General features: G+C 42.8%; 1 protein-coding gene across 2 annotated transcripts in view; it reads left to right on the top strand.

Moving 5' to 3' along the window:
• Window positions 1-7,719, top strand: part of LOC118363653 (ecto-NOX disulfide-thiol exchanger 2-like) — a 216,925-nt gene extending 209,206 nt beyond the window's left edge. For both annotated transcript variants that reach the window (XM_052488474.1, XM_052488471.1), the window contains 3 exons: window positions 175-283; window positions 2,571-2,656; window positions 6,914-7,719. In XM_052488474.1, coding sequence (XP_052344434.1) covers window positions 175-283; window positions 2,571-2,656; window positions 6,914-7,045 — 327 coding nt within the window. In that variant the 3' untranslated portion in view covers window positions 7,046-7,719. The remainder of the gene's footprint in view (window positions 1-174; window positions 284-2,570; window positions 2,657-6,913) is intronic.
• Window positions 7,720-21,733: the final 14,014 nt, after the last annotated feature.

The raw sequence follows: 21,733 nt of genomic DNA, 5'->3' as shown, positions 1-21,733 counted from the left end.
AGTAAGGAGTATTTGCACATTGTTAGACCTAATAATACAACTCAAGATTTTGAGGAAGTCTGTTCCAGTCATATTTTTAAAAAAAATGTATGTGACATGCAACAGCCAGATTCGTCACAGTGTGTTTGTGTGTCCTCTACCAGTCTAACAGTGTTTTCAACTCCTTTACTGTAGGAGGCTTCAGCGTTAGAAGTGGTGTCCTGCAGTCAGGAGAAGGAGAGTCTGCCCCCGGAGAAGAGTCCCTCCAATCCTGTTCACTCTGAGAGAGAAGCCTTGCTAGTTGGTATGTTCACCTAACAACATTACTATAATGTTATATTAACCGAGTTGGAGGAGAAGATTCCCCCAATTCCTGTCCACTCAGAGAAGCCCTGCGACACATTCACCAAACATTATTGCAACCTTAGTCCGGTAAACTCTGAGGAAGAAGCCTTGCTTGTTGGAATGTTCAGACAACATTACTACAACCTTCTAACAACATTTGTACGTACAATGGAGAACATTCCCCTAGCGCTATCCACTCTAGGAAAAAGACCCTGCTTGTTCATACACTGCTTGTTCATTTAACTGGTTATTGTTAGCGAAACTATCCACAATCATCAAAGCTGTTTTCTTGTGGAAAGCCTGGTTTTCCTCCCCTGGTTATTCCCAGTTCTCTGGGCTGGTTCACATGTTTTCAATGTCTGGTTTACTGAGGCCTTAAGCATAGTTTTATGGCACATTCTCCACTTCAGTGGAGGGTTCTTTCCATGGGGAATGGTTGGTCCTGGATCAAATTGGTTTTACGAAAGTAAGGTCTTGCTGAGATACAAGGGAAAGTTATTAGTGGCATTACGATTAGGCCTGTGCCAGATGGCAGGATGCACACTATTGTGTGGTAGTGGGAGTTACCTGTCCTGTCCCACAGTGGTGTTATTCTGGAATGATCATATATTTGGCATAGTTGGTTAGGTAGTCAATGAGGCGCTCCTTCCCTCCATGCCGGCCCACTTTGGCTGCTCAGTGAAGTAGATGGCTGCTGAGGATTCTGGGTGTTCTCTGTCAGAATTGTTCTAAATTACATCTTGTTTGAAGATGAAGTGAGCACCGCAGAGAAAAAAGGACATTGGCTCAAAAGTGAACTCATCTTTAACGGCTTTGTCTGTCCTTCTAGATGGCAAAATGTGTATATATATATATATATATATATATATATATATATATTGTATATGTGCATCTGTATGTGCATCTCTGGGCAATGTTTTTATCGATTTCCGGGGTCATTTCATGTTTTATGTGTATCTGACCTATTCAGCGTTTAAGCAGGCAGAAAAACAGCCAGAATGATGCAGTTTGTATGCATAACATTGTCTTTAAAAAGAAGAGAAAACGGATGACTAAACTCTGATCAAAACAAAGACATAGAGAAGGAAAGAGCAGATGCAAGGCCTTTTCCAAGACTTGAAGTTTGATAATAACAAAGCACTTTCTATTGAACTTCCATGTTTCTCGGGGAGTGGCTGAATATCTAGGCTAGGCTATAATTACACATTCATTTAGAAAATGATACTGTAGACATCACCAACTACAACGTTAGCATTGTCAATTAGCATCAATATGAACTTTAGATAACTAGGCTTTGGAACAGAGCGGCTACTGCTTTCTCCACAAGTCCCTTTACAACTAAACATACAGTTCTGATTCATTTGCTATAAATTATTTGGACATTTTGAAGGCTTTTGGACCCATTCAAAGTATATAGACTGATTTCAAGATATGCTTTTCTCTATATCATTGGTCCAAGCCCAGGCATTAAAACACACATCTGATCACAGTTGTTCTCCTCCAGTGTCTCACCTGGTGTGTCTGTTTTCTGAGCTGGCTCCTCAGTGGGCTCATGTTATTACACAGAGGTTTAGGACTATCAGTAGTGCATCATCATATCAATTAGCTGATAGCAGATGTTAGTGTTGGGATGAGCGAAACGCCTTTGTGTGTGTGCGTGAGTGCGGGCGTGAAGCCCCATGCTGCTCTGATCAGAGAAGCTTTAATGTGCAGAGCAGCATCAAAGTCTTCATTAAACCCTTCTCTTGATCTGGACGGTTTAAACACAGGTCTTCCACAGAGCTGGGAGTGTTTTGGGGAAGACAGACACACTTGAAGAGTACAGATAGATTTTCACTTCAGTCAGACAAGATGAGTTAAGTAGAGTGGTCTCTTGAATGTGAGGTTCTCGCTGGCTGTCATGTTGGACAGACCGGTGAATGAATCAACATTCAAACGTAATGTTATTAGTTAGCTGTAGATTAGCTTTACGTTAATGGTCTACAGTTTGATACTTTGGATGGCATGTTCTCATTGGCTTTCATGTTGGACAAATGGGTTAATGAACACTCAGACTGAATGGGATCATACCGTAGTATAACTTTAGTGTTTGAGTTATAGTTCTAAAGTAATAGCCTATACTACTGTGTGATAAGATGGGTGAATCAACCATTATATATATAATGGTTATAGAGTTATAAGTATACAGTAATGCTAATGCCAGTTTAATTGATACTTTATTGAGGTATCTCTTTCTCCTTCCTCAGGGATCATCTCTGCATTCCTCCATGTCCATCCGTTTGGAGCCAGCATCGAGTACATCTGCTCCTACCTACAGCAGCTGAACACCAAGGTACTGCTGGCACAGGCTGACACACACACACACACACACACACACACACACACACACACACACACACACACACACACACACACACACACACACACACACACACACACACACACACACACACACACACTGACACTAACCAGGTTTCCATCCAACCATCTCATGTGGATGAATTTCCTGACACATGGAAAAGGTCACGCCTGGGCTGCAATAGGAAATGCCGGTACAATTGTATAAATGTCGACAGACAATGTGTTAGTTCGACGTGGTGGGATCATTTTGTGTTGGTAAAATGTACACTGCTCAAAAAAATAAAGGGAACACTTTAACAACACAATGTAACTCCAAGTCAATCACACTTCTGTGAAATCAAACTGTCCACTTAGGAAGCAACACTGATTGACAATACATTTTGCATGTTGTTGTGCAAATGGAACAGGTGGAAATTATAAGCAAATATCAAGACACCCCCCCAATAAAGAAGTGGTTCTGCAGGTGGGGACCACAGACCACTTCTCAGTTCCTATGCTTCTGCTGGCTGATTTTTTTGGTCACTTTTGAATGCTGGTGGGGCTTTCACTCTAGTGGTAGCATGAGACGGAGTCTACAACCCACACATGTGGCTCAGGTAGTGCAGCTCATCCAGGATGGCACATCAATGCGAGCTGTGGCAAGAAGGTTTGCTGTGTCTGTCAGCGTAGTGTCCAGAGCATGGAGGCGCTACCAGGAGAAAGGCCAGTACATCAGGAGACGTGGAGGAGGCCGTAGGAGGGCAACAACCCAGCAGCAGGACCGCTACCTCCGCCTTTGTGCAAGGAGGAGCAGGAGGTGCACTGCCAGAGCCCTGCAAAATGACCTCCAGCAGGCCACAAATGCGCATGTGTCTGCTCAAACAGTCAGAAACAGACTCCATGAGGGTGGTATGAGGGCCCGACGTCCACAGGTGGGGGTTGTGCTTACAGCCCAACACCGTGCAGGACGTTTATCATTTGCCAGAAAACACCAAGGTTGGCAAATTCGCCACTGGTGCCCTGTGCTCTTCACAGATGAAAGCAGGTTCACACTGAGCACATGTGACAGTCTGGAGACGCCGTGGAGAACGTTCTGCTGCCTGCAACATCCTCCAGCATGACCGTTTTGGTGGTGGGTTAGTCATGGTGTGGTGTGATTTTGATTTTTGTGTGATTTTGTTGTCAACACATTCAACTATGTAAAGAAAAAAGTATTTAATAAGAATATTTCATTCATTCAGATCTAGGGATGTGTTATTTTAGTGTTCCCTATATTTTTGTTGGGTAGTGTATTATGCGAGAAATGGAGTTATATTCTTGTGTTGGTAAAATGTATTAAGTGAGAAATGGCGGTGGAAACGCCTTCATGCGGAAATATTGATATGATAACCATCACATGGAAGTAAACTTGGAGTGATGTGATAATATGTTGTGTGGTCCTCCCACTATGACTTGGGAAAGCATGCAGTTTATTAGGCTACAGATGAAATAAGTTATGATGAACTTTACAGGGTGGTGAAAATGCAAGGGTGTATCAAGGGTCTTATTCTGGTGACATGATGATCGATGCTTGGCTGCCGTTTGGCAAATACAAATGATCTCATCCATAATAATCTTATTGTGTAGATAGCATACCCACTCTGCGGGCTGTTGGCTAGAGCACACGTGCCAAGACCAGAGTGGGCACATTTGCTATTTTACATAACAGCTTTTGTGACAAAACCATCAGTAGAGTTGAAAATGCGATGGATACCCATTTAACTTGTGTTTTTTTATTCAGTACATGGGAATTTAACCACAAAATTGTCTTAATGTGCACTACGTCATCAATCACAGCCTTTTATACGCAAAAAGTCTGTTTGATGGAAACACATCTCTGGTGGGGAAAATGCAAAAAAAAAATAATATTATGCCGATTTTTGAACATTCGTAGAAAAATCTAGCTACTGACACACACGCAGCATGTCATGATGAGCAGCAGGAGCCATCCTGGCGCACATTCCAGCATGCACATGCAAGCACACACACAGTCATCCTGGCACCACACAGACACACAGACACACACAGACACACACACACAGACACACACAGACACACACAGACACACACAGACACACACAGACACACACAGACACACACAGACACAGCAAGCTGAGCAATAGAGCCATCCTGGCACAACACAGCACCGGTCAGCTAAATGGCATATATTATTATTATTATATTAACACACACACAGAGCACAAACTTGGAATAAACACCCCTACTGGGCTGTCATACAGTATTGTCCTGATGTATTCCAGGGCCACACGGTGCAGTTGGAGCACCCTGGTGCAGTCAGCCTCCCCCAAATGAAATGTGAATCATCCCCTTTTGACAGCAGAGCCCCATCGTGCAGCAAGAGTTTCCTCACATAGCCAGATCCTTCTCATCAAATTTGATCCCCCTGGTGCAGGAAGGCCCCTCTCATTGATGCTGATCCCCAGGTTAGAGTTGGGGTTGAAGCAAAGGCAAGTCCCACTGCCTCCAATCTCTGTAGCTACCATATACATGAATATAGGACATTTCCTTGTATCCCCAGTGTTCTTGAGGAAGTGTCTGCGTGTAATTTCCCTGGACACTGAGACCTGTTAGATCTGGATCATTCCTGTCTCTCCCTGACAGAGCTGAGCTTTTTCATTTATTCTGACGCTTCGCTTAAACACCCATCTCCACATGTCGGGCTCCTCAGGGGCCTTCCTTGGCTCTCACACCTCTGTTGTCGTCTGCCAGAGAGATTATTTTCCTTTCTCTCAACCACATACACTGAGTGTTCAAAACATTCCATGACATAGATTGACCAGGTGAAATGTTTGGACCCGTTATTGATTTCACTTGTTAAATCCACTTCAATCAATGTAGACGAAGGGGAGGAGACAGGTTAAACAAGGATTTTTAATCCTTGAGACATGAATTGTGTATGTGCCATTCAGAGGGTGAATGGGCAAGACAAAAGATTGAAGTGCCTTTGAACGGGGTATGATAGTATGTGCCAGGAGCACCGGTTTGTGTGTGTCAAGAACTCGAGCTTAGCAATTTCCTGTGTGTATTCAGAAGGGAAAGCATTGGAGTCAACATGAAGCTTCGACACCTCGTAGAGTCCATGCCCCAATGAAAGGTGTTCCTAAAGATTCGTACACTCAGTGTATGAATAACGTCTCTTTTCGATCTATCGTGCCGTCCCAAACCTCTATCCGATAACATGGCTGGTGGAAACCCAGAGGGGCAAAGTAGCCATGCCTTGCCTAAATCAGGCTGGACAAAATAATGTTTTGTACACGGTGTATATGACCACTACACTCACTGCCACCACCGCAAGGAGGCCTTCAGATATAATATATGGCCACTCTCACTCTACCTCCATGATGAGGCCATCAGATGAAGGACTATGGGACCACCAGCCCACCTCCACCCTGAGGTCTTTAGACATGACTACTCTTACTGCTACCTCCATGAGGAGGCCCTCGTGAATATATTGTATGACCACTCCCCCCGCCAACTCATTAAAACCTCTGCGCCTTCACCACACTGACTCATTCCTTCTCTATCCTTTTGGCTTTTCCACTCTGTCTGAGGATGTTTTTGTTCCCACGCTACCTCTCTGTAACACCACACAACAAGCCCACAGGGCTTTGTCAACAGTACTGGCTGAATTCACCAATAACAACATTACTCTCTACTTATCTACTGTGTTCATGATGCACTGCTACATTGTTAATGGTGATACACACATATCTACGCTAATGCTTAATGCATACTGACAGGTTTACCAATCTGGTTCTTACAAATGTGTTTTTTCTCTGCATAAAATTATACAGTGCCTCCTGCTGTCATTGTTTTGTGTAATCTCACCTTTTTAAAGTGATGCTATATGCCAATGTGGTGCTATTGCATATGTAGGTGTGGGTTTGTGATGTGTGTGTGTGTGTGTGTGTGTGTGTGTGTGTGTGTGTGTGTGTGTGTGTGTGTGTGTGTGTGTGTGTGTGTGTGTGTGTGTGTGTGTGTGTGTGTGTGTGTGTGTGGGTGCGTTTATTGTTTGTCAATCAGATCCATTTTTCAGAGATGTGTGGCTCTTTTTGAGTTTGTAGGAGTGTGTGTCAGATCTGTGTGTTAACGTTGTGTTGTGTTTGTACATGTGGGAGTGTATTTATCAAATTTGTGTATTTACATTGTGTGTGTGTGTGTGTGTGTGTGTGTGTGTGTGTGTTTTCAGATAAATACAGGGGAGGTGGATGCTCTACTGGGTCGGCTGCCCTGTACCTTCAGACAGGAGTTGACGGGAGTAGGCGCCAGCCTGGAGAAACGCTGGAAGTTCTGTGGCTTCGAAGGCATCATGATCACATAGAGCATTACGGGGACACGGGGGAGGACATCACAGGGACACAGAAGAAACAGCATTGAGCTCAGGCTGAATTATTAGGACACTGTATTATGGAGACCGGTACTGGTCCCTGAGACGTTGCTCACCGGTCCCTGCGATGGTTAACTGGCCTTGGTTTAGTCCGTTCTTAAGAGCTAGTTATAATGTAAACAGTTTGCTGGTCCCAGGTATAAATAAGGTTGAGAAACACTGGCATAGAGCCCTGGCTGTATTATTAGGACACAGAAGTAAAATCATAGAGCTCAGGCTGCAGAGCAGGCTGTGACACTGAGGAAACAGCCTCTCTGTATGGATGACAGAGAGGGTGACTCGTCTCCAGGGTGATGGAGATCTCTATAACACCACCAAATCCACGATGCTCTTCTCTGTGCCCAATTTTGCAAAGCCTCATGGGATAGAACACCACATTGGGAGTCCCAAAGGAGTATCAGTCCGAAGGCGCCAGGGCATTGGCTGTTTGTCCTTCACATGGGCGGACCAGACCAGTCCCAGAGCCTCTAATTGGTTAACTCTGCTGTCACTCAGCTAGGAATGCTACCAAAGGGGGTTATCAGGATCTGCTGAACATTTTCCACCTCCCACCCCTCTGGCCTCTCTCGCTCTCTCTTTTTTTGTTTTTATAATTCTATGAATAAAAATCAATATATTTCTTAATTTTCTGTAAAGGCTGTTAACAGTTGCATAGATTGATTTGTTTTACTACTCTGTAAATGCTTGGATGATATTTTTAAATAAAAAATAAAAGTAATCTGAATAATTGAGAATAGAGTTTTATTGAATAGAGTTCTTCTCACTGGCGCTTCAAGGCTATATACCGGTAAGCTGCTTGTATATGCAATGTGTGTAGATGTGGTATGTAGCATGAGTGTGAGTGTGAGTAAACTGCTAATCAAAGTCCCCAGCCACATGAGGAACCTTCAGCCTGCCAGCCTCCGGACATGAAGTCTCAGAGGTACACACTCTCTCTCTCTCTCTCGCTCGCTCTCTCCTTTTCTCACATACATACACACACACTCTATCACGCACACACACACACAGAGCAAAACGCAACTGCTACACTCCATTATGCCTGTGGCCAGCCATAACTGGAGAGATGCCTGACACCGTAAGTGACTTGAGGCCACCTTTTGTGATGCTGGTTGTCTTCCCTCTTAGCCCTGGCCAAGGCAAATCATCAGACTTACAGAGATACACACTCTTGGGATCATCTTAATGAGGTATACAGACTTAATGAAGGCTGTATCACAACCAGCCGTGATTGGGAGTGCCATAGGGCAGCGCATAATTGGCTCAGGTTCGTCCGGGTTTGGCCGGCGTAGGCCGCCATTGTAAATAAGAATTTGTTCTTAACTGGCTTGCCTAGTGAAATACAGGTTAAATAAAACAGTTTATTTTTATTTTTACTAATCTAATTATAGAGGCAGGTGTATGTGTGTCTGCATGTGTGAGAATGTGTGCTTGTCTGGGTGAGCATACATACGTGTGTGTGTGTGTGTGTGTCTATAGAAGCCATTTTTATAACAAAATAGAGGTTGCCCCTCCAGGTTGAATCCTAGCAGCGAGGACCTGGAAGTTCTTCCCAAAAGCCAGTTAGAGCGTTCCAAATGCAATTTGTCTGCATGCTCTCTTCCCCTGTTTTGCTCGGGGAAACCAAATGTTACAACACACGATTTGCGCTCATGAGCCTCCACCTTCTCCTAAGGCCTTGTGTATAGAACATCAAGTCCACGAGCTTGTCAGAACACCATCCATCCTACCTGAATTAATAATAGGTATTGAGTTGGTTTTCCCCCTGCAAGACTCCTTTCTATACATATTAATTTGTCTTGGCATGTATTATTAAGATGGTTCCAAAAGGGAAGAGTGAACACGCATATGGCAGAACCATAGAGCAGAGTGGATATGTGTGTAGTGTAATATATATGGATCTATATAGTATTCTTCTAATCCCTAGGTATATATTTAAAAAAATGTTTGTTTTTTTAGCCCTTTTTTCTCCCCAATTTTGTGGTATCCAATTTGTAGTAGTTACAGTCTTGTCTAATCGCTGCAACTCCCGTACGGACTCGGGAGAGGCGAAGGTCGAGAGCCATGCATCCTCCGAAACACAACCCAACCAAGCCGCACTGCTTCTTGACACAATGCCCATCCAACCCGGAAGCCAGCCACACCAATGTGCCAGAGGAAACACCGGAGGAAGCCCGCCACCGGAGTTGCTAGTGCGCGATGAGACAAAGATATCCCTGCCGGCCAAACATTCCCTAACACGGACGGCCCTGGGCCAATTGTGAGCCACCCCGTGGGCCTCCGGGTCGCGGCCGGCTGCGACAGATTCTGGGCTCGAACCCAGAGTTGTCCGGGTTAGAGAGGGTTTGGCCGGCAGGGATATCTTTGTCTCAGGAACTTGTTCAGTTTGTCTCAGTTGTTGAAACTTGTTATGTTCATACAAATATTTACACACAGTGAGAGGACGTTTATTCTTTTGCTGAGTTTATGTAGCTTAAGAAACAAGGTTCATGAAATCAATAATTTGCTAGTAACAGATGACATTCATATTCTGACAATCTCTGAAACAAACTTAGATAATACATTTGATGATAGTGGTAGCAATATATGGTTATGAGATATACAGAAAAGACAAATGCCAGAGGTGGAGGGGTGGTCGTTTATATTCAGAACCACATTCCTGTAAAGTTTAGAGAGGATCTCATGTTAAATACTGCTGAAGTAATATGGCTACAGGTTCATCTGCCTCACCTAAAGCCCTTTCTGGTGGGAAGCTGCTGTAAACCACCAAGTGCTAACAGTCAGTATCTGGATAACGTGTGAAATGGTTGATAATGTATGTGATATCACCAGAGAAGTACATTTTCTGGATTGCTCACTAAAGAGAAAGCTTCAAACTGTAACTAGTGCCTGCAACCTGGTTCAGGTTATCAGTCAACCTACTCATGGTAGTTAAACAGCACAGGAATGAAATCATCTACATGTATTGATCACATTTGTTATGACTTCTATGAATGGCAGGTGGAGAAGTCGAGTGCAGAGAGCAGGTAGTTCCATAGGTGGATCTTTTATTGCAATGACAGCGGAAAAACGGACATGCAAAACCCAAGGGCGCATGAAACAACCCGTCCAAATAAACAGGACAAAACTGTCCGGAAAAATAGAGATCACAATAATCAACCAACACCATAAAACAGAGAACAAGCCTGCACATTAACCAGTGCCCTTAAATAGCCTACAAACAAAACTCAACTCAAAACAGGTGTAACCAATTAGACCCAACTAACAGAAACAAAAGGAAAGGGTATCGATGGCAGCTAGTAGGCCGGCGACGACGACCGCCGAGCGCCGCCCGAACAGGAAGAGGCACCATCTTCGGCGGGATTTGTGACAACATCTTTACTAAATGCTGCAGAAATTAGCTTGAACGCAGTATCCAAATCCATTGGGTGTGGTGATCACAATATATTAGCCGTATCTAGGAAAACCAAAGTTCCAAACGCTGGGCCTAATAGAGTGTATAAGAGGTGATTCCAATGTCGTTGAAGCAAATAATATTTGTTGGTCCGTGGTGTGTAATAAGAACCAACCAGATGTTGCACTTGAGACATTTATGAAATTGCTCATCCCAGTTACTAATACCCATTAAAAAAATAACTGTAAAAACATGTAAACATTTAAATTGGTGAGGAATTGAAACATGTTATGGTTGAGAGGGATGAGGCTAAAGAAATGGCAAATAAGTCTGACTGCACAACAGATTGGCAAACGTACTGCAAATTGAGAAATCATGTGACTAAACTGAATAAAAAGAAGAAACTACACTATGAAACAAAAATAAATGACCAAGAATGATAGTAAAAAGCTTTGGAGCAACTGAAAAGAAATCTTGGGAAAAACGTAAACTCCACTCCATCATTCAATGAATCAGATGGCTCATTCATCACAAAACCTACTTTTCCAACTACTTAAATTATTTTTTAATTTGTAAGATTAGCAAATTTAGGCATGACATGCCAGCAACAAACGCTGACACTACACACCCAAGTATATCTGACCAAATTGTGAAAGATAAGCATTGTAATTTTGAATTCCGTAAAGAGTGTGGAAGAGGTGAAACAATTGTTGTTGTCTCAACAATGACAAGCCACCAGGGCCTGACAACTTGGATGGAAAATTACTGAGAAGAACAGTGGACAATATTGCCATATCTTCCATTTGCTTTTTGAGTAAAGCAAGTTTGTCTAGAAATGCTGATGACTCAACACTATACACGTAGTTTCAGAATGGGTGACAAGGAAAAAGTTAGTCCTAAATATTTCAAAAACTAAAATCATTGTATTTGGGACTAAACCCTAAACCTCAACTAAATCTTGTATGGAACCATGTGGAAATTGAGAAAGTTGAGGTGACTAAACTGCTTGGAGTAACCCTGGATTGTAAACTGTCATGGTCAAAACATATTGATACAACAGTAGCGAAGATGAGGAAAAGTCTGTCCATAATAAAGCTTTAGGCACTGCATCTCAGTGCTGAAGGTGTCACTACAGACCCTGGTTCGATTCCAGGCTGCATCACAACTGGCCACGATTGGGAGTCCCATAGAGCGCCGCACAATTGTCCTTGCGTCATCCGGTTTAGGGTTTGGCCAGGGTAGGCCATCATCAGGGTAGGCCATCAAATAAATTGTTCTTAACTGACGTGCCTGGTTAAATAAAAGTGAAATGAAAATAAATAGTTTTGTTGCACCTGGACTGCTGTTCAGTCGTTTGGTCAGGTGCCATAAGGCGGGACTAAGGAAAGTTGCAATTGGCTCAGAACAGGGCAGCACGGCTTGCCCTTAGATGTACACAGAAAGCTAACATAAATAATATGCATGTCAATCTCTCCTGGCTCAAAGTGGAGGAGAGATGGACTTCATCACTGCATGTATTTGTGAGAATGCATCAAGCTTTCTGTTTGAACTCCTGGCACACAGCTCAGTCCCCAAATCCAAAACAGACTATGGGAGGAGCACAGTACTACATAGAGCCATGGAACTCCATTCCACATCAAGTAAATCATGCAAGCAGTAAAATTCCATTTAACAAAACAGATAAAAACACATCTTATGGAACATCAGGGACTGAAGCAACACAAACATAGGCACAGACAAACACAACATACTCACTGCACAAACGTACACATTGATTTTATGTTGTAGAGTAGGGGCCTGAGGGCACACCTTAATGCGTTTTGAAATCTGTTGTGAATGTATTGTAACGCTGGATGCCAGGAACGGAGTAGCTGCAGCAGCTAATGGGATCCATAATAAATATAAATAAAAATACCATACAAAACATACAGGTGAGCATAGATTGTTTTGGAAACAAAAGCATTCATTTAATTTCTGTTTTGCAGGAGCTGAAGTTGCAGGCTCTCGGTGCCCTTTAGATAGAGAGATGCAGACAGACAGGCACTGATCTGTGCCTCACTCCACTGGGCTTTCTGCTTCCCCTTCAAGCACTATAAAGTATACATTACATTACCGACAGTATGGGGACAACTACTCGTCGAACATCGTCGAAGGCTGTCCACTAGATGTTTGAACATTGCTTCGGTAACTTGCTTCCGTTTAGCCACAAAAGCATTAGTGAAGTCGGGCACTGATGTTGGGCGATTAGTCTGTGTTTCAATTCATCCCAAAGGTGTTCGATAGGGTTGAGGTCAGATTTCAGTGCAGGCCGGTTGTCACGGCTCCTCCTCTGCATTGCAGGGGCGGTTCCTCCTGCAGGCAGAGGAGGGTCGTTAGTGATTGGAGTCACCTGGGATCAGAGTCTTTAAACTGTCACTAATCACCTCTCTCTGCTCCTCCAGGTATGATCCTGTTTTGTTTGTGCCGTTGTAGTTTTGCATAGTTTTCACTCAGTCATTCACACACACAGATTCATGCACTTTACATACACCTTACGTTATGACACTTCCACACCTCATTCCTTTTTCTCAGTTTAAAGTTAATAGTTTTGTTTACAATAAAGAACATTTTTTTAATTGGCCTATACCTGTTGTTCGCGTCCCCACACCGATCTCAACAAACCATTTGTGTATGGACCTCGCTTTGTGCGCGGGGTCATTGTCATGCTGAAACAGGAAAGGGCCTTCCCTAAACTGTTTCCACAAAATTGTAAGCACAGAATTATGTAGAATGTCATTGTATGCTACAGCGTTAAGATTTCCCTTCACTGTAACTAAGGGGCCTTGCCCGAACCATGAAAAACAGCCCCAGACCATTATTCCTTCTCCACCGTTATTGCTTCTAGACGTTTCCACTTCACAATAACAGCACTTACAGTTGATCGGGGCAGCTCTAGCATGGCAGAAATTTGATGAACTGACTTGTTGGAAAGGTGGCATCCTATGACGGTGCCACGTTGAAAGTCACATTCTACTGCTATGTTTTCTAGGGAGATTGCATGACTGTGTGCTCAATTTTATACACCTGTCAGCAACATGTGTGGCTAAAATAGCCAATTGCACTGATTTGAAGTGGTGTCCACATACCTTTGTATAAATAGTGTATCTTGTCATAGTGGGCGAATGACGGTGCAGTTGACAGATGCTTCAGTCCTCGCCCACAACAGGGTTTCCCAACCTCGGTCCTGGGGTCTCCCCTGGGGTCTCCCCTGGGTTCAGGTTTGGTTTTTGCCCTAGCACTGCATAGCTGATTCAAATATCCAACTCCTTATCAAGCTTTCATTATTTGAATAATTTGTCTAGGGCAAAAAACAAAATGTGCACCCAGAGTGGGCCCCAGCACCGAGTTTAGGAAACCCTGTCCTACAACAACAGGCTCCGATGATAATACTGACCGTTTCTATCCTCACTGGAGTTGCAGTGTTCTGTCAAGCCCAATCTCCCTGTAGACTTGATGCCTCTGTTAGACAGGAGACATTAATAATGAATATTTTCAGACTTGAGTGACATTTTCGGGGAACCCCAGCCTAATTATGGGATCTCGGCCTAAATCGCCTCGCGGTCACCGGTCAATGTGTTTTCCATTTGGGGTTGCCTTATCACCGTACCAGAGAGAGTTTATCATTAATTAAATCCAAGGGGGATTCTAGATTCAACCAAAAGCTATTCAAGGGTGCCAGCGAGCCTGGGCAGCCACTAGTGGACTTCATGGATCTCTATTATCGTCTGGACTTGAGGTGCACAGCAGGTAATACACTCCTATCCCCTGGCGACTGGTGCTTACATAAAACATACTTCCTGATGTTGCACCACACATTCAGCCAGGGGTTAACAACAGACTGCTGCAATCTGATTGGCTGAACATCAGGAAGTAGCATTCCTAGACATTGGAAAATGGTGTTTAATAAAGAAAGTATGCATATTTGCCCAGTTTTATCCCGTCTTCTTGCCATTAAATGTAGTTAAGGAGGAAATTGAAGCCTTTGCTGCCTGAATGTTTTATGTGCGAACCGGTCGCCAGGGGACGCGAGGGGATTACAGGCTACAAAAGCTGATGCGCACATTTCCCCTCTTTGGATGATGAATCTACAGAAGGTGATGTTCGGAAGATGTCCTTGAGCAGCTTCCCTCATTCTGCTCGAGTTGTTTTGAATAACAAATACAGGAGCCTTTATCTCAGAGGCTGTGGTGTCAAACAATGAATACCCCAGTGTGTCATAAAATAGTTTAAATCCCTTTTAAGACATTCAAGTTGTGTGCGATAGGAGATATTGGATGTGAGATGATAAGGTTATTTTGGGAGATATGACATGCTTGAGATAATGCTAATTACTCCAGTCGCTATGACACTTCCTCAAGCCATCGAGATCCAGATCATTATAAACATGGTCTCCCCTGAGTGTGTGTGTATGGTGTGTGTGTTTGCATATTTGTGGTTGCAGCTTATAATCCTATGTCTGTTTAGGGGCGTGAAACTTGAGGGTACTTCAGAAAAGTCGGAAAACTGTTCGAAGGGCATGGCTCAATTTTTCCCCGTGACCCCTAACCTGACTTTCCAGGCTGAGCAGGGTTGGCAGAAACAGAAAGCATCACATTTTCAGGCTTTGCATCTTCTTAGCTTTTCCCCTAAAAAGCGAAAGTTTTTTTACAACCCGCTGAGGGTGCGTGGCCCATCAAGGCCGCTACACACAGTGTTATTTTCTACATAGTTCTACATACTTTAGTGCGGCTCAAATTTTGGGACGGACCATACACGACTCTCCGTCACTCTCTTTGTGTAGGGTGTGTAGTGCCCTTAACAAAGCCCATCTGTAAACAACTCTGAGACGGAAGTTGCCAGTGACCCTACTGCACACAAAATGCTATACAATATAGAATTCAGATAACCCACTGAAAAGCCCTCACATGAGATGGTGAGTCAATAGCACCCCCCATGGGCCACAAATGCATCTACATAACAATATAATATATTCCACAGCTGTGATGGTGATTTGCTATGGCAGATGGTATAGTGCCTTCAGAAACTATTCACACCCTTTCATTTTGTTGTGTTACAGCATGAATGTAAAATGCATTAAATGTAGATTATTTTGTCACTAGCCTACATGCAATAGCCCATAATGTCAAAGTGGAATTATGTTTTTCAAAATGTTTACAAATTCATTTAAAATGAAAAGCTGAAATGACTAGTCAATAAGTATTCAACCCCTTTGTTATGGTAAGCCTAAATAACTTCAGGAGTACACATGTTCTTAACAAGTCACATAAGTTGCATGGACCCACTCTGTGTGCAATAATAGTATTTACCGGGATTTTTTGAACGACTACCTCATCTCTGTATCCCACGCATACATTTGTCTGTAAGGTCCCTCAGTCGAGCAGTGAATTTCAAACACAGATTCAACCACAAAGACCAGGGAGGTTTTCCAATACCTTGCAAAAAAGGGCACTTATTGGTAGAGGGGTAAACATTTTTAAAAGGTAGACATGGGATATTACTTTAAGCATGCGGAAGTTATTTGATTTTGATTTGATTTATTGGATACCCATTCGCCCATCCCAGTGGTGACAGCTAGTCTTGCTGGGGTCCAACATATAAAATAAATAAAAAGATAGACGAAAGACTTTACAATTTACATGCATTTAAAAACATGAACATGTAGTGTGCTTGCATGTGCATCGAACAGTTATACATATTGTACATGCCAGTGTTTCTTTAGCTATTTTTTTTTAGATTGAATGGAGTTCCATGCACTCATGGCTCTGTGTAATACTGTACGTTTCCTTGAATTTGTTCTGGACCTGGGGATTGTGAAAAGACCCCCTGGTGGCATGTCTGGTGGGGTCAGTGTGTGTGTCAGTGCTGTGTGTATGTTGACTATGCAAACAATTTGGTTTCTTCTAAAAACATGAAGTGATGCTGTTAGTCTTCCCTCCACTCTTAGCCAAAAGAGACTGGCATCCATAGTATTAATATTAGCACTCTGATTACAATGACTAGCAAGACGTGCTGCTCTGTTCTGGGCCAGCTGTAGCTTATCTAGGTCTTACTTTACAGTACTTACTTTGCAGACCATTTGATTGGACAATAACCAATATAAGATAAAACTATAGCCTGCAGAACTTGCTTTGTGGAGTGTGGTGTAAAAGCTGTGCACCAATTAATTTTGTCTCCTCCACTTGTTCAACAGCATTACCATGCTCAGTTGAGGTCTAGAACTTAGGGAATGATTTGTACCAAATACTATGCAGTTTATTACTGACCACCCATTCCAAAACTGACTTTAACTCTTTAAGGGCTTCAGTGACTTCATTAGCTGTGGTGGCTGACATACAGTACCAGTCAAAAGTTTAGACACACCTACTCATTCAAGGGTTTTTCTTTATTTTTACTATTTTCTACATTGTACAATAATAGTGAAGACATCAAAACTATGAAATAACACATGGAATCATGTAGTAACCCAAAAAATGTTAAACAAATCAAAATATATTTTAGATTCTTCAAAGTAGCCACCCTTTGCCTTGATGACAGTGCTGCACACTCTTGACAGACCGAGTGAAGGAAGAGCAATACCTTTTAATCAAACGGGTCTGGCAGCGCTTCGGGATGCCCCACACACGGAGACAGAACCGACCTGGACACAACATAACACATAGCATAAAATAATGCACTGTTTACACAACCTATGGTAGCCAGGACCACTATCACACTATCACCAATAGTGACAACCACAGTGTCACATCAAAAGTGACAGGCTCATGGTGCTGAAAGGACAGCGACTGTAATACCTGTGCACTCCATGACACTGATTGAGAGACCATTTTGGTCAAACATAGACATGGCTGATAGACAGGCAACAGCAGTCACACACGGCATCAAATAGAGTTAAAGAGTAAGCAACCCATTCACTCCAGTAGGCCCAGTAGAATCATAATACAAAAACACAACCATTTCATGTCCAAAATGAAATGAACAAACCAGCTATTAATTCCCATTGCAAATATATTTTGTCATGCTCATCACATGACCTGGTGATCTACAGTTTAAATGCAACAATGTTCTCCTGAATCGGGTCACATTTATGCTTGCTCTGGAAATGCGATCCGGAGCCACCGGAGGCTTGCAGAGGCTAAATTGAGGTCTGTACCACATTGACATGCATTATTTTCTCTTGCGTGCTCTTCTTCTTCTTTAAGGTTTTATGGCAGACTACAAGCTATTTATGTATTGCCACCACCTATTGTATTGGCTGGTTATTAGCCTACTATTCTGTATTATAAATTCAGTATCTCAGTAGTATCTCAGCCTTCGAAGGAGAAAATAAACGGTGATTGGTTCATTTCTCATTTATCATCAGCATACATGGACACACATGCTCTGTTTAATACCAGTGGCAAGTCATTTGTAAAAATACAAAAAGATTAGAGGGCCGAGAGAGCTGGCTTGCATAACACCACACTTTACATGTTTGACATTAGAGAAGCTTCCATTAAAGAAAACCCTTTGAGTTATGTTCGATAGATAGCTCTGAATCCATGATATGGCAGAGGTTGAAAAGCCATAACAGATACGTTTTCTCAACAACAGTTTATGTTCAATAATATCAAAAGGCTGCACTGAAATCAGTACAGCTCCCACAATCTTCTTATTATCAATTTATTTCAACCAATCGTCAGTAATTTGTCAGTGCAGTACATATTGAGTGCCCTTCTCTATAAGCAAGCTGAAAGTCTATTGATAATTTGACGGGCAGCCGCCAGGTGGTAAGGGTAGGTAACAACACATCTGCCACACTGATCCTCAACACGGGGGCCCCTCAGGGGTGTGTGCTCAGTCCCCTCCTGTACTCCCTGTTCACTCAGGACTGCATGGGCAGGCACACATCCAACACCATCATTAAGTTTGCCGATGACACAAAAGCGGTAGGCCTGATTACCGACAACGATGAGAGACAGCCTATAGGGAGGAGGTCAGAGACCTGGCCGTGTTGTGCCAGGACAACAACCTCTCCCTTAACATGATCAAGACAAAGGAGATAATTGTGGACTGAGCACGCCCCCATTCTCATCGACAGGGCTGTAGAGGAGCAGGTTGAGAGCTTCAAGTTCCTTGGTGTCCACATCACCAACAAACAAACATGGTCCAAGCACACCAAAACAGTTGTGAAGAGGGCATGACAAAACCTATTCCCCCTCAAGAGACTGAAAAGATTTGGCATGAGTCCTCAGATCCTCAAAAGATTCTACAGCTGCACCATCGAGAGCACTAGTTGCACTACTGCCTTGTATGGCAACTGCAAGGCCTCTGACTGCAAGGCACAACAAAGAGTAGTGCGTACGGCCCAGTACATCCTGCCATCCAGGACCTCTATACCAGGCGGTGTCAGAGGAAGGCCCTAAAAATTGTTAAAGATTCCAGCCACCTTAGTCATAGACTGTTCTCTTAGCTACCACATAGCAAGCAGTACCGGAATGCCAAGTCTGGGTCCAAGAGGCTTCTAAACAGCTTCTACCCCCAAGCCATAAGACTCCTGAACATCTAATCAAACGGCTTCCCAGACTATTTGCATTACCCCCCCCCTCTTTACGCTGCTGCTACTCTCTGTTTATTATCTATGCATAGTTACTTTAATAACTCTAACTACATGTACAAATTGCCTCCATTACCTTGACTAACTTGTGCCCCCGCACGTTGACTCTGTACCGGTAACCCTTGTATATAGCCTCACTATCGTTATTTTACTAATGCTCTTGAATTATTTGTTACTTCTATTTCTTTTTTTTCATTCTTTTTTTCTTAAAACAGCATTGTTGGTTAATGGCTTGTAAGTCAGCATTTCACTGTAAAGTCGACACCTGTTGTATTCGGCGCATGTGACAAATAAAACTTGATATATTTGTATTTGGTCAAACACTTTTTTCAACAGCTTCCCTCCAGAACTGAGGACAAACACTTTCCTCTTGGCTCAGATTAAAGATATGACAGATAGGAGTGGCTATAGACAGTGGCAACCTGTCATTCAGGGCAATGTTTGGTTTTTTTGTGCCTTTTTTGCATGTTATTTTGCATGTTAATACATGTCACATATCAGTTTGCAAACAATCATTGAGTTAATAAAGCTGCATACAAACATGGTCTCTTTTTTACTTTCTTGAGTAAGGCAGCTCCAAAATGCAGGTGTTTCAGCCTAGCTCAGTGCTTTCTGTGGTGGTAGGGCAGCCATTGGAAATACGGGGCGTAGGAGCTCGTAATGTTCTCTAGTTGCGCCATGATTGGCTCAGTGTTCTGTCCCTCATAGAGACACTACGTCACCGCAAAATCTACAGGGAGAGCTCTACAATTCAAGCCCCTTGGGTGCTGCCATAGTGTTACATTAGAAGTGCCCATCCAAGAAGGCTCAAGGTCATTTGCCAGAGATAAAATGTCAAATCAAGTTATATCTACAGTAGCTTTGATTGGACTGATCATGTCAATATCATACTTTCGAAATCTTACCTAGCAGTCATCTTGAATCAAGTCGACAATCTACTGGCAAATCCTTTTCAACCCTTGTCATTTGAATAAAAATTATGAAGAGAAATTATAGATAAAAAGTATTGGTACTCATAGGCCACTGGACATAAACATTACACAACAAGTTGGAAATCACAAATTCAACAATGAGTGGTTTGGAAGGAATCAGTGACTAACTGCAAGCATTGCAAAGCAATCACTAGCCTGCTATTCAGTGGAGTGGGTGTGTGGACCAAGTCTGGGTATAAGGTTCTCATTTCCAAGTTTAAAAGGACAAACATTAAACACCATAGGCCAGAAAAGTTTGAATACATTGGCCATGCTGTCAGTCCAACATGACTTCTGCCGCATTCAAAACAATTGGAAACTCGGAACTGGGAAATCACAGACTTCAATGAGTTCAAGACAACTGGGAACTCCGACTGAGAAAACACATTTTGAATTCAGAATTCTAAGTCGGGAACTCGGCCTCTTTCTAGAGCTCCGACCTGAAGATCACTGACGTCATGATTCAACGTTGTTTTCTTCCCCAGAGTTTCCAGTTGGCCTGAAAGCACTATAAATCCAGAGAACCCAGACTTTGATGACAAAGTTTGATGATAAAATTTGCCCTCGAAGGACCACCGCGCCACCTTCCTGTTCAAGTGAGCACAGCACAACAAGTTGAGTCAAAAATGTCTTGTATGCTGCTGCATAAATTATGTAATATGCCAGGGAGACATGCATACTGTAGCTAATAAAGTAATACTAAGGTGTATGTTGTGTAGTAAGCTGTTAGTAGCCCATGTGCCTCACCCTAATAATTCGGTCCCTTTTCCCCTCATAATTTAGCCTACTGTTCTGACTTGGTAGTGCACATGTAGCCTATGTTTTTAGAGAAATGTCATCCTTGACTATTGTAAGAGCTTTCATTGTCTGATTATATGCCCCCTTTATTTAGCCTACAGTTCTGACTTGTACAGGGAGAATACTGTAAGGATGGCCCATGTTCTGAATTCTGTCGCTGTACATTTCAAAAGTCCTGAACAAATCGCTATATTGACTATATCCGTCCTAGCTCGCTCATTAATGTCTTAATCGAAATGACGGATTGCCTCTTACATTGTCCCCTTATGCCATAGTTTGTACATCTCAATTGTCCGTAAAAAACACATTTGTTTAAGCAAGTCAGCTCTGTTTTTTTTAAGGCAGGAAATGAGGCTTAATTAACTGTTTCACTGCCAGACAAGGCTCCACTGATAGTCAGGTGGTAATGATTCACTCCATCGTGCTGAAAATAATGTTCTGCTGTTGGGACAGCTTCATGTAGGACCTAACAGTTTGTGGGCACCGTTTGTCACTGTTATAGTGCCATTAATGTATTGTTTAGCGATGTGTTGTGTAGTGGCTTTGCTGGCATGCGTCTAAACGTCTAAAACGTTGTTGTTTTTTGCCCCACCAAGATTTACATGCTAAAATTGCCACTGGCCATAGACAGCTAACAGCTTTCTATCTAAGCTACCAATTCCAGGAGGTTCAAACTTACAATGCTTTTTTTCAGTATTTGTTTTTTGTTATGCATGAATAAGATGCATTGTTCGTTGTTGGCATTTCCTGCCTAAGTTGAACCACTTTTCCAATGAAGTAATCATTAAAATAATTGCCAACGTCAAATGGTCTTGTGACGAATAAGACAT

This window comes from Oncorhynchus keta, chromosome 30, assembly GCF_023373465.1.
Source record: "Oncorhynchus keta strain PuntledgeMale-10-30-2019 chromosome 30, Oket_V2, whole genome shotgun sequence".
NCBI classification, from domain to species: domain Eukaryota; kingdom Metazoa; phylum Chordata; class Actinopteri; order Salmoniformes; family Salmonidae; genus Oncorhynchus; species Oncorhynchus keta.
Note: the sequence above shows the minus strand (reverse complement) of the source record. Positions and strands in the feature narration are given on the sequence as shown.